The sequence below is a fragment of the Malus domestica genome, chromosome 06 (genome assembly GCF_042453785.1).
Source record: "Malus domestica chromosome 06, GDT2T_hap1".
Lineage (NCBI taxonomy): Eukaryota > Viridiplantae > Streptophyta > Magnoliopsida > Rosales > Rosaceae > Malus > Malus domestica.
Genome location: NC_091666.1, coordinates 33184978 through 33197846, shown reverse-complemented (window position 1 = coordinate 33197846; position 12869 = coordinate 33184978). Strand labels below are relative to the sequence as shown.

The following is a 12869-nucleotide window of genomic DNA, read 5'->3' as shown; positions in this document are numbered from 1 at the left end:
GTGTAGGGTTTAGGGTTTAGGAAGTTCTAATCCAATCGTATTACTCTTTTTGTTTAATTTAGTGAGAGGTCCAATCCAATCGTATGCACCGAAGTCCTTAATATCATCCTGCCACTAACATTATCATGCACTTTGCCTTAGGTCAATATGTCAAAAGATAAAGAAAATAGGGATGGAAGTGTAACGGGCATTTTAGACAGAAGTACTCATGTTCGTTGATAAACGAGATGTGTGAAAATCTCATACTATGCGTTTTTAACCTGTCACATCCCAGCCCGGGCCCCCACCACATCCTGGGATGCGTTTTGAACCCCTCACGGTTTTGTTTCTGGGAACTCATGGGAGCAAAACTTCACAGTGGGTCATCCATCATAGGAATGCTCTGGTCCCATTCTCGCTGAACTTCGGAGTTCCTACGGAACCCGAAACCAGTGAGATCCCAAAAAACCTCGTGCTAGGAAGAGATGAGAATATACATATAAGGCTTACAGGATCCACTCCCCTGGGCGATGTGGGATGCTACAATCCACCCCCTTAGGGGCCCGACGTCCTCATCGGCATATTTTCGGCCAGGGATTGGTTCTGATACCTAAATTGTCACATCCCGGCCCAGGCTCCCACCACATCCGGGCTCGATCGTAGCACGATATTGTTCGCTTTGGGTCCCGACCATGCCCTCACGATTTTGTTTCTGGGAACTCGAATGTGCCCTCACAATTTTGTTTCTAGGAACTCATGCGAGCAGAACTTCCCAGTGGGTCATCCATCTTGGGAATGCTCTGGCCCCGTTCTTGCTTAACTTCGGAGTTCCTACGGAACTCGAAGCCAGTGAGCTCCCAAAAGGCCTAGGTAGAGATGAAAATATACATATAAGGCTTACAGGATCTACTCACCTGAACGATGTGGGATGTTACGGAAACAAACTTGGGTGATGTATTTAACAATAATAAAATACACACTTGAAACTGCAAGTATATCGTGAAAATCGCGCGATTCTCTTATATAAATAACTGGTTACGTGAGGCCATGCCAAGTTTTACCATTTATAACCCATGTCAGGATTCAGTTCTTGTATGAAGCATATTCAGCTTCTGAAAAATTCTCACTTCAATTCAGCTTGTTGTAATACAGCAGTAGACTTTCAATTACGCCACTCGTTATAGTAAATAGCTGTTGCCCCTTGAATGGACCGTGATAAAATAGCAGTTCTTTCTAAGTAGCTAATTTAATTTCTGGATAGTAAGGTATTCACTGTAACTATTATAGCCGGATCATAGTACCGTTCTAGTAATGCTTCGCTAACTCTGTGGTTTGATACAAACTGTTGGTATGCAGCTTTACAAGTTGATACACAGCGAGGAAGTCGGGAGAACGAGAAGTTAGTGAAGGATATTGCCTTCAAGTTTCGACTATAGCGATCGATATGTCAGTGGTAACACTGGTAAGCGTTTACATGATCTAAATGAGTGACATAATTGATTTGACTGTCATCTTAGATTTCGGAATGGTGATGTGTTCATTTCTGAGTAAAAAAAAAAAAAGTCATAGCTAGTGAAGTCCCTCTACAATCATTTGTATTTTCTTACAAGATTAACAATTTTCACCTCCCCCTGTATAAAAGTAAGTACTTGAATATTGAAGTAGTAACGCTTGTCGCGCGTTTGTTTTCCTTAGATCGGAAACCGGCGTGCTACTTTGTCTTAGTAAGTATGAAGAATAAGATAAGGTGCATCGATGCGTCGTGATCTTCCGTACATGTAACAGTATATACAAATGAACAGATAGCTGTGATACCCACATCATCTTCAATCCGTTTTAGCGGCTTACAGTGACTTGGAATTCATAGTTTGTAACCCCACGCATCAATTTACAGTTTCGAACCAGGTGCAAGATCGTGGACTGGACAGGAAGTTGAAGGTGTACCCTCTGTGTCTAGCCATACAAAATGTGCCCTCCGAATCCAATTAAACTGGTAGGCCTAACTTGAACTGCTGAAATCTCCTTTCTTCATGAATAGTTTCTGGCATCAGGCTTTTGCGGTCATGCATGCAGCATTTGTTATTTGAATGTAGTTGGCTAGGATTCTTGTCAAACTAAGATTTTCTCTTCTTCCATGTCACTAATTCACCACGTGGTAATCGTTCATTAGACGAGCAGCACACCTTTTAAACACGTAGAAAGCGTTTAGTGAACGATAACACCACTGTAACTAAAACTTGGTTGGACAAGGGAATCTCTCGCTAAAAAGTTCTAGAATTAAATTTCATCTCCTTTAGAGAATCACATTTTCCTCTTCTCTCATCCAATTCACATACTTAAGAAACATTTTCCTCACCTCTGTAATACGTCATAATACTGATATCCCAAACAAATCACACAAAACACACAAAACATATTACGTGTTTGAACTTTTTTATGTGATAGTGAGTTATTCGTTCGAAATACCGCTACAGTGATGTGCCCAGTATACGTATCCCAAACCATATAAAACTCCACTATACAGTACTATGGCGGTATTCAAATCCAACCATGAACATTTTCCATTGTTCACTCACTTTCAACTTTAGATAGGGGTCCAGCTTTCATTTATGTATCTAGTTTTTCTCATATCTGGTTGGTAAGCTAGAAAAAGCATAGGGAACTATAAATTGGAAATTGCTCCGAAGCTCTCATATCAAAAACAGAAGTAGAGTCGTAGAGAGGTGAATGTGGTTCAAATCAAAACCTCCAAATAAAAGCTTTGAGTTTGTCTTCCATGTCACGGACAGTGACCATGTCCCTCTGGTGAATATCACGTGCGCCCTGGCCCCCGACCGTACCATACAGCTATGTCGTTTTTGTATTCTGATTATATTGTTACTTATTATTGTTGTTGTAAGTCTTCTCTTCTGTATTGTCAATTGTCGTGGCCACACAACTTATAAAGCTCCACCGGTCCTCTGATGATTGGAAAGCAGAAAAGAAAAGAGAAGCTGGGTCCTTTGTCAATTTGCCATGTAGGGTTTGGTTCACAAATTCATCCATGTTTTAGTTTAGTATGTCAATAAGTGCTTAAGTTGACAATTAAGAACTTATAATTGAGGTTAGTTATGGTACTTAACACTAAGTTAGGTCCCCTTAGAACCAAGAAGCTTCTAGTGCGCATGCAAATGTCACTCGTCAAAATAATAGCCTGAAAATTTTATGCACTAGTCAAATTATTATATCTGTTATGTGGAATGATTCTTTACATATAAAAAGTGAAGTATCTTTCGTTTGAGATGCTATATTTTCTAATCTCTATTATATCATCGCCTAAGTATCTTTCTCCCTATCTCTCATCACTAGAGAGGATGTCTCACTTATCGCACTCAAGATTTTGCCTTCTTTTCGAAGAGAGATTTGCATGGACGAGTTTATGTCGCATGACACTCCGATTTAATAATGTGTTACATTATGTAAGTTTCTTTCCACATAACAATATATTGTTAGACTAAAACGCTACAATAACAACAAAACTCATTTCATATAAATCGCGTTCCAGCATTTTGCCATATCTATTTCTTGACATCGACACTCTACATATGTATGTATAGATGATCGTAGTTCCTAGTTGCCCTAGTGCATCCTTCTATTTCTAGGTTGGACACTTGGCATGCCCAGAGACTAGGGCCCCAAAAACCAAGGTGTTTGACCATTGACTGCTGACCGGTGAGGTAATAGAGCGATTAATTATCTATTCACTAATCCCTCGATGATCCTTCATGTTTGGTCTCTTTCTGGGGCCCCCTTTTGAGCCTGGCTGGAACCCACACTATCTTCTTCTCCCTATAAGAAACCACCCTCCTCCCTCCTCCTTAATTCTCATGCAACTCCAACCGTATATTCAAAAATAGTTCACACAGAGGAGTGAAAATATTGAAAGAAGCGGAGAACTAGTTCAAATAGTTGTGTGGAAAATAGAGAGATGGAGATGAAGAGTGGTAATCCTGTTGAAGCCTCGAAAAGAAGGTTTTCGGGTAAAGGATTTTGCGGGTTTCTTAAAGAAGGAAGAGGAAGGTTCTACGTTTTCAGAAGATGTATTGTTATGCTTCTTTGTTGGCATGATTAGGAATTTAGGATAAAGTGTTTCGTGTATTAATCGAGCTATTCGCCTCCAAAAATCGCTTCGTTTTTTTTTTCTTTCATTTTTCAATTTCAATATTAGGTATTATGTGTTTAGTAATTAACTATATGAGGGAAGGTCCTGGAGCAACGGAAATGTTGCTTCTTTGTGATCTAAAGGTCACAGATTCAAGTCGTAAAAACAGCATCTATTGCAGAGCAAAGGTAAGACTACGTATAAAAGACATTCTCGTTCTAATCTTCGTAAAGTGGAGAATCATGTTGACTTGGGTCGCTCTTTATGTGTGTAGTAATGAACTATCTGTACTGACATTTTTTTTCTCTGCTGATATGAACTCATAGTTATGGGTGATTTTGTTATACTAGTTATGTTTTGCATCATCAATTGAACTAACACGATACAGTCAATGCTGCATTTCATCCATGTGGAATATCATCCATGCCAAATAAACTTAGTACGTTAAAGGTTTTTAAGTTTACGAAATAATTTATTTTAAACTACATGTAAGTCATTAGCCTTGTGCATGTATTGTCGGGACACCACCATGCACTCGTGCATGTGACCTTGTTTCGGTCAAAAAACGGCCAGTAAAGATTGTGACAGTTCATCTTCCGATCAGGACACGAGGTTCACATTTGATCTATGTGGGTCTGGTCACACGCTTGGAGGGCCTCTCAATCTGGAGAAGGACTTACCTACACCTCGACACGCCACTGTAATGTCATTGGTAGCATTTAGCCATTTATACATTGTACTGCATGATTGGTCCGGACCGGTGTAGGCTAATCTCTTTCCTTAATATATATATATATATATATATATATATATATATAGAGAGAGAGAGAGAGAGAGAGAGAGAGAGAGAGAGAGAGAGAGAGAGAGAGAGATACTTGCATTTACAGGTGTGGCCATCGGATAGATTCCGAATTTTTAAAACTCAACCAAAATGCCTAGAAATAGAGTTCGAAATTAGGGTGGCCAACTCAATAGGCTTGGGTTGAAATTCTTCACACTCAATTGTCACCTAAGAAAAAAGGCAAACCAACCCATCCAAACCATTGTTAGGCGGTTTGGGTTGGGCAGGTTCTATGGATTTGGATTAATTGGTTTCTTTTTATTTCTAATATGAGTTTTAGTGACAAATAGATCAATATTTACGTTAATTAGCCTAAACCATGTGATTTTGGTGTTTGTAGAATTACTACATGTTACTTAATATATAAATTTCACTATTCAAATAAAGTATTAATAATTTAAAAGTTACTAAATTTATATATATATATATATATATATATATATCAATTCAATATACATGTATATTTAACAATTACAATCATTCGGGTGTGTCAGTTTCAATCGGGTTAATAATATTTCAACTTAACCACCACTAGGTGGCTCAGTGATTGAAGACAAATTCAAACTCGTATTTTACAAAGCACATCCTAGGTTTGATTTTTGGTGTGGTTGAATAGCACGATGATGACCATGGGTAGGCTAAAATGCATATGTGAGTCTTCCCAACCCCTAACTCAATCCACCTATAAAATGAGTGATCTTATTTATCCAAAAATAAGTTTCTAATGTTTATAACTCAACCCAACTCAACTAATATTGGTTAGATTGGTCGGTAGACCCACTAAAATGCCCACCCGACAGCAGACCATGGACTAGGGCATATAATAAAAATCAAAACTTTTTATGAGAAATATAATCGAAAACAACAAAATACAAGGGTATAATTGCAAAAAAAACCAGTCACTTAGATAGTTCATAGGGCGCTACCTTCTGGGCCTGAGTTTTTGCTTTCCCTTGGAATTTGCTGATACAGTAAGATCCCCACGCTTTGTCCTACCCAAGGTAACATTATCACCCTCTCCTCCTTCCTCCTTCTGTTCGTAAATTTCAGACCTATACATATATGCCATGTATGTATTATATATAGGGGTTCAGTACAATCTAGGGTTTTTCGCACACCCACACTCAAAATTTACTGTATAGCATAGAAAGTTCAAATCTTGAAGTATCTCTGCTACTAACCGAACCTTTAGGCTCACTTGGTTTTCCTTTTTATAATACAATTAAAGAAATTTTTCAAAATTGAAACAGTAAATTATGCAAGATGTGAAATTTAACTTAGTTAAATGGGAAAATAGATGAAATTTTTGAACTTTTTTGGGAATTTTTGAAGGATTGATTGTGGATGAAAGTGCCCATGTACGCTGTGAAAACAACTTAGCTCAGAATCACTTTCAATGGGTCCTTTAACAAATGGGGAGGCTGAGAAAAGTCTTGACAAACCAAACAATCAAGCTCAATGTCAGGGTTCTCATGGGAGATGTGGAAATTCGGGTTCTCACAGAACCAAATCTAGACCGTGTCATGAGGGAAATTGTGGGGAAGGAGATATAGGAGTGTCCGGAAAAGATGGACCAACTGATGTTTTAAATGTAAGTGGCTCTGGCACTTCGATTTATGACTCACATTCAAGAATGTAGTTTCTTGAACCAGTTTCCGTGCGTTATATTGCATGTAATATTGTGTTTAGAGAATAGAGATCAAAGTTTATTGTTTTGTAGAAAAAGACGGCACAGCAAAAGGAAATGACATTAGAAGACATGTACAACCAAGACCTCGACGATGAGGATGATGATAGTGATTGGGATCCCTTCCAACAGCCTTTAGAAGTAATCAAGTGGTTCTGCACCAATTGTACAATGCTCAACCTTGGTGATGTTGACCATTGCGAAGTATGTTCAGCCCTCCTTAAGTTCTTTAGGACTATTCTGCCCTTGATATATCATCTTTTTGTATTGTAAGGAGGTGTAGTTGTTTAAGATGGTGCTATCATTACTGTGCAGGTATGTCAGGAACATAAAGAATCTGGTATCTTGAAGCAGGGGTGTTTTGCATCTGCCTTTGATTCTGGCCTCACTGAGACTCTGTCTGACACTAGAGAAAGACCCAAAGGTCGGTACACGATTGGATATTGAGTTTATTTGAAATTGTTGGTGTGGCAGTGTTTGAAAAATTCTCACGAGAATAAACTGTATGAGATTTTTCATTGCCTTGTTGCTTATCTTATTTTGGTGGCTAATGTTATTGTTTGGGATGAATCTTGATTATTATGCCTCTTAAGTTTGAGTATCATTTCCAGATATAGTAGCAAAATTTCATCATTCTGACCTACAAATATATTTGTTTGCGGGTGGGTCGTTTAGTATGATATGTTCTATGGCCCTTCATGTGTTTCAGTATCAATCTAAGTTTGTGTCTGTCGTGACTCGGTGCATTGCATAGTCAAATGCGGTAGCATAGTATGTTTGCAATATCTTAATATAAAAGAGCTAATATCAAGCTATATTAGCAGCCAGTAGTGTTCTTTTTTCGCCATTTGGATACTGATGTTGCCATTCCAGTTCTTGCTTGCTTTGGTTGCCGTGCATTGTATGTCACTCTTGGAAACGTGGAGCATTTCCTTTCAAATAGACTGATGTTGAGTTTTGGTAGACTGCCAAATTTGTATCAATATGTCGTTAATAGTGTTGTTTTGTTTTTTACTTGTATTTTCTGGTAAATGCAGGCTCACAAGATTCAGCGTCAAATAGTTCCACAGTTGTAGGATTCGATGAGAGAATGTTGCTACATTCAGAAGTATGGTGTTGCTGTAGTACATGTCTTCCTCGTACTCTTTTAGTTTTCTCATTTATTGTTCTTTTTTGTTTGTATGTTGTGTTTAGATGCAAATATGTGTTCTTTCTTCATTACATAGAACTTAAGCGGAGATCTACAAAGCAGTTTTCCAAGAAGTTTCATGTCAATTCTTGTCTTAAAACCCAAACTGTATTAAATTTGATGTACTATAAATTTTCTAAATCATTTAATATACATATGTTTTGTGACATTAATGTGGTAAGTTGGAAACTGGCAAACTGCTCACTTCTGTTTTTGTAATACTTTTATTTTTTCTTTTCTGGTGGTTGTTATGCTAGAGCAGGTTCAAATGAAGTCACATCCTCACCCAGAAAGACCAGATCGTATTCGAGCCATTTCTGCTAGCCTTGCTACAGCCGGTATTTACCTTCACTGAAGTTCTTTTTGCATGTCAATTGTTATTATTGAGGGCTTTTACTCTGGTGTGCTGTTAGTACTTTGTCTAGTAATCGCTGTTGGTGTTATTTTATTTTAGACTGATACGCAAATGGGAAAATTCATCCTATGCAGGAATATTTCCTGGAAGGTGCCATCCAATTCCTGCTAGAGAAATTACACGCGAAGAACTTCTGATGGTAAGTAACCATTCATCAAACATCTGACCTGTAACTATTTTGTGCATGTACACGACTAAGGAAATTGGATCTTTGTAAGTTGAGTTCTGATTTTGGGAGTTTAAGGGGTTTGTGATTCATTTCATAACAAACCTTTTTCTGCACTGTCAAGATGCTAATGACGAACAGATTTTGTGTGGCTAGTTTGTCTTTTAAAAGGAAACAAATGGCCGTTATAATTTCTATTGTCTTCCTTGGCCTCTGATTTTTTATTGTTGTCTCTATTTTTGTGAAATAAAGGTCCATTCCATGGAGCATATTGAAACAGTTGACCATACAGGCCATATGTATTCAAGGTAAGTTTATTTGTGCATTTCTCTCTGTCTGCATTTGTAATAGTATGATTTATCGATGTTGTCTTTTAATTTATTTATGGTTGGCAGTTATTTCACTCCTGACACATATGCCAATGAACATTCAGCACGTGCTGCTAGACTTGCAGCAGGCTTATGTGCTGATCTTGCTAAAGCAATTGTTTCTGGACGTGCCAAAAATGGTTTTGCCCTTGTATATAACCTTTTACTCTTATTTCGTCTGTTTCGGAATTATCGATGTAATGAGAACTCTTTAAAAATCTCATTCTTATTAAAGTTACGCACCATTACTGAATGACTCAGGTTAGGCCTCCTGGTCATCATGCTGGTGTAATACAGGCAATGGGGTTTTGCCTCCACAATAATGCAGCAGTTGCTGCATTAGCAGCTCAGGTTTCTGGGGCTAAGAAAGTGCTAATTGTTGATTGGGTAAGGTCTATACCCTAATGAAGTTATCTCATTACAGTGTTTCATTAGCTTCTTATATATAGATGAATATTCAAACCTGAAATAGTATTCAATGAAACCTGCAGGATGTTCATCATGGGAATGGCACACAAGAAATATTTGATCAGAACAAATCGGTGAGCAACATAGTAGTTAAAACTGTTACTGGAATAGGTCCCGTTTGTTTGCATTGTGCGGTTATTTAGATTTTAGTGCTGATAAGTTGATCCCATTCTCTAGGTCTTGTATGTATCCTTACATAGACATGAAGGAGGGCAGTTTTATCCTGGTACTGGAGCTGCTGACGAGGTGCTAAATTGATTGCACTTGGTTTTTGTTTTCCTTTTCAGTTTTGTATTATTTTATTATGTTTTCGACTGTAACTAATGAATATAAGTGATTACTACTTCAGGTTGGAACCATGGGGGCTGAAGGATACTGTGTGAATGTCCCATGGAGTCGTGGTGGAGTTGGCGACAACGATTACATATATGCATTTCAGCATGTTGTGCTTCCTATAGGTTGTTATTTCCTAACCAAGGAACTTGTGCGATAACAGTAAACTTTATTATTGAACCATTCTGTCCATTTTGGGACAAATATATTGTGTGGGTTGCTCTTTAAGTATACACAATTGCGATGTTTTGGATTTGATTTCCAAACCAAATTATATCCATTAATGATTTCTGAACCGAATTATCTTTTTTACAGCTTCTGAGTTTTCTCCTGATTTCACCATCATATCAGCAGGATTTGATGCAGCAAGGGGTGATCCACTGGGATGCTGTGATGTAAGGAATTAAGTCATTTCATTGCAGACAAGCACATTGCTGGACTTGTATTCTCTTAGTGTGTTTATCTTTTAATGATTTTTTGTTGTTGTAGGTTACTCCTGCAGGCTATGAAAAGATGACACACATGTTGTCTGACTTGTCTGGAGGAAAGATGCTTGTTATTCTTGAGGGCGGGTTTGTGACTCGTTCTTTTGTTTTTGGTTTTCTCATAGTGGATCACACCTTGCTGCAGATATGTTTCTAACTTAATTGGATAATGTTGCTTTTTGCAGTTACAATCTCCGTTCAATATCGTCTTCTGCTACTGCAGTAATTAAGGTAACCATTTCACACAACACCACGCAAAAACCGAAATACATTTCTATCTGGATATGTGAAATATGTTTCTGATTTATCTCTCTGTGAGATAGGTATTGCTGGGTGAAAGTCCAGGATGTGAATTGGACACCCCTTTACCTTCCAGATCTGGCCTACAAACCGTTCTGGAGGTCCTTGAAATTCAAAAGAAATACTGGCCTGCTCTCGGATCCAGCCTTACGAAACTGCAGTCACAATTGAAAATGCACTCTGTTCAAAACAAAGGTGAGGAACTCTCTCTCTTTCCTTCCGCTGTGTGGAGTTAATTTAGCAAGGGGAGGGGGTAAAAGAGTTCACTTTCCTTTCTATCCCTGCAGAAAAGCAAATTAAGAAGAGCCGGCGGGCTGTGGCACCATTGTTTTGGAAATGGGGAAGGAAAGCTCTGTTGTATCATCTTTTAAACGGGCATTTCCATGTAACACAGAAGGGTTGGTGATCGACTCTGCTGATCGTGTCCACATATGCTTCCTCGTGTAGTTTGATGCATTTTTGTGAACAGGTAGCTCGGGAATGATATGTTGATATCGCTTCCTTTTGCTTTTCTGCCAAGCGATGATGTTTTAATCATACATTATCATCAGAACTTATGAATTTCAATTCGGGTACAGATCTCTCCTTCTCTCTATCTGATGAATCTATTCCGGCAAGACCCCCGATAACAAATCTATATTTACAACGACGAATGCAGATTCGGAATGTTTTTACAGAAAAAAAAAAACATGATTCGAATAGAAATCAGTACTGCAGAAATGTGGATATATATATATATGTCTGTGATTCTTCTGCTCTCTGCTCTGCCTTGTGCTCTACTATGTATTATTATTCCCCTTCAAATCCACCAGAGACCTGAAAACCCTAATAAAAAAGAAGAAAATTATTGTTTTGTTATTGGTGCATTGTTGGATGTGCCATTGGGTAAGCAACTGGGACGACGTATGGAGGATGGGCGTGAGGATGGTGGCCCGGAGGGAGCATAACCGGAGTGCCCACCGCGGACGCCATATGTCCCGGAGGAGCAGAAACCGGGTGCCCCATCGGTGCTCCATACATCCCTAAACCTGCCATGTGTGACTGAGGCCGGTGCTTGGCCGTCTGTGGTCCTCCTACTCTTATCGCGGTGCCTGCACTAGGTGGGTACGTGTTGGTCTGTTGGCCGGTAATTGGCGGCTGCTGGTGAGACGAGACGTCTCCGTTGTTGACGCTTGTAATGTCATGGATACTTGATCTCCTCCTGTCTCTGTTCATGGAGTTCAAACGGATGAAGTATTTTTGTGCGTGGCTTGCTACTTGGGTTGGGGTTCTGGAAATGACAAAGTTTCTTGAAATGCTTCTCCAATCGCCCTTCCCAAACTTGTCAAGACCAAGTAGAAATAACCTGATGAAAAATAAAACCGGTTACAAATTTTTAATCGGAAACAGAACTAAGGGGGCAATAGACAGGCGGTAACAAGTTTTCTCCACATTAATTTGTGAATTTAATAATGTCAAATTGCCTACACTTTTCTTATCCCCTCACATTGATTTCATCAATTTTGTCAGTTCTACAGTTCCTAAAAATCAAATGGTGGAAAAAGATTCATCACTGCAACCCACATGGTTTTTCGTTCCTGAATCTGGCTTGACCTAACTCCAAACTTACAGGCAAAGCCTTCTAAATTAATAAATAAGAAAATTAAACGCATCTGGAATGTCACTGTGACGATATTTGAAACGATATTTGAAAATAGAGATTTAGATACGAGCAAAAGCAATAGGAAGAGTGTACCTATGCTCTTCTTCAGTCCACGGAATCCCTTTCTTCCTCTCTTGGTCCGCCCTCGACCCTCCCTTACCGCCATGGCCGGCGGAGTCATGACCTAAACCCGAAAACCCACCTCCGTGACCGCAGTTCAATCTCTTATCCGAAGCCGAAGCACCGGAAGAAGAAGCACGATGACCACTGTCCTTACTAGACGATAGTGTATTAGCAGCTTCATCAACTGCGTAGTTAGGCGGGGAGACGCGCCCCGCCTCGATTGCACCCACATCGTCGACTAGCATTTGGTAGTGCTGCTTCAACTCTCCCATGCTCTTGCTTGGAACCAACTCAGCAATCTTTTCCCACATTTCTTTCGAGTTTTCATCGATCCAATGCATGGCAATTGCGTTCTCGAACTCTTTATCTTCTTCTTTGTTCCAAACGCTAGAACTCGACATGGTTTTTTACGTTTGGAGAATTAGGGTTTTCAGAACTAGGACCTGTTGAAGAAGCTAGCTGTTGGTGTAGCTAGAGAATGGGAAAATGGTGAAAATGGCGAGGAGTTGGATTCACTTTTCTTTCTGGTTAGTGGGGGTTTGAGAGAGAGAGAGAGAAAGAGAGAGAGAGAGAGAGAGAGAGGGAGAGGGGGTGCGTAGGATTAGAGGGGTAGGGAACAAAAGAGAGAAGGTATGTGTAGGATAAGGAGAGAGGTTGTCAAGTTCAGTCGAGAAAAGAGGACCACTTTAGAATTGAAGGGATGGGTTCTTTGTCATCTAGGAGAAGCTTGAG

The 12869-nt window shown here is 39.2% G+C and overlaps 2 protein-coding genes across 2 annotated transcripts; one reads left to right on the top strand and one right to left on the bottom strand.

Annotated features, from left to right (window-relative positions):
- The first annotated feature begins 3845 nt into the window (after window positions 1-3845).
- LOC103437969 (histone deacetylase 15-like) lies at window positions 3846-10949 on the top strand. Its single transcript, XM_008376503.4, has 18 exons — window positions 3846-5962; window positions 6294-6552; window positions 6682-6852; window positions 6964-7072; window positions 7686-7756; window positions 8100-8175; window positions 8327-8391; window positions 8671-8726; window positions 8814-8937; window positions 9048-9173; window positions 9278-9328; window positions 9432-9500; window positions 9604-9712; window positions 9903-9982; window positions 10077-10159; window positions 10258-10303; window positions 10396-10567; window positions 10660-10949. The coding sequence occupies exons 2-18, from the start codon at window positions 6358-6360 to the stop codon at window positions 10776-10778; spliced, it is 1722 nt and encodes a 573-aa protein (XP_008374725.3). The 5' UTR covers window positions 3846-5962; window positions 6294-6357; the 3' UTR covers window positions 10779-10949.
- A 132-nt stretch (window positions 10950-11081) lies between these two features.
- LOC103437971 (transcription factor DIVARICATA-like) lies at window positions 11082-12619 on the bottom strand. The gene is given in 2 exon segments (NM_001328954.1): window positions 11082-11717; window positions 12108-12619. Coding segments are annotated over 2 exon segments (921 nt in total). The 5' UTR covers window positions 12539-12619; the 3' UTR covers window positions 11082-11227.
- Window positions 12620-12869: the final 250 nt, after the last annotated feature.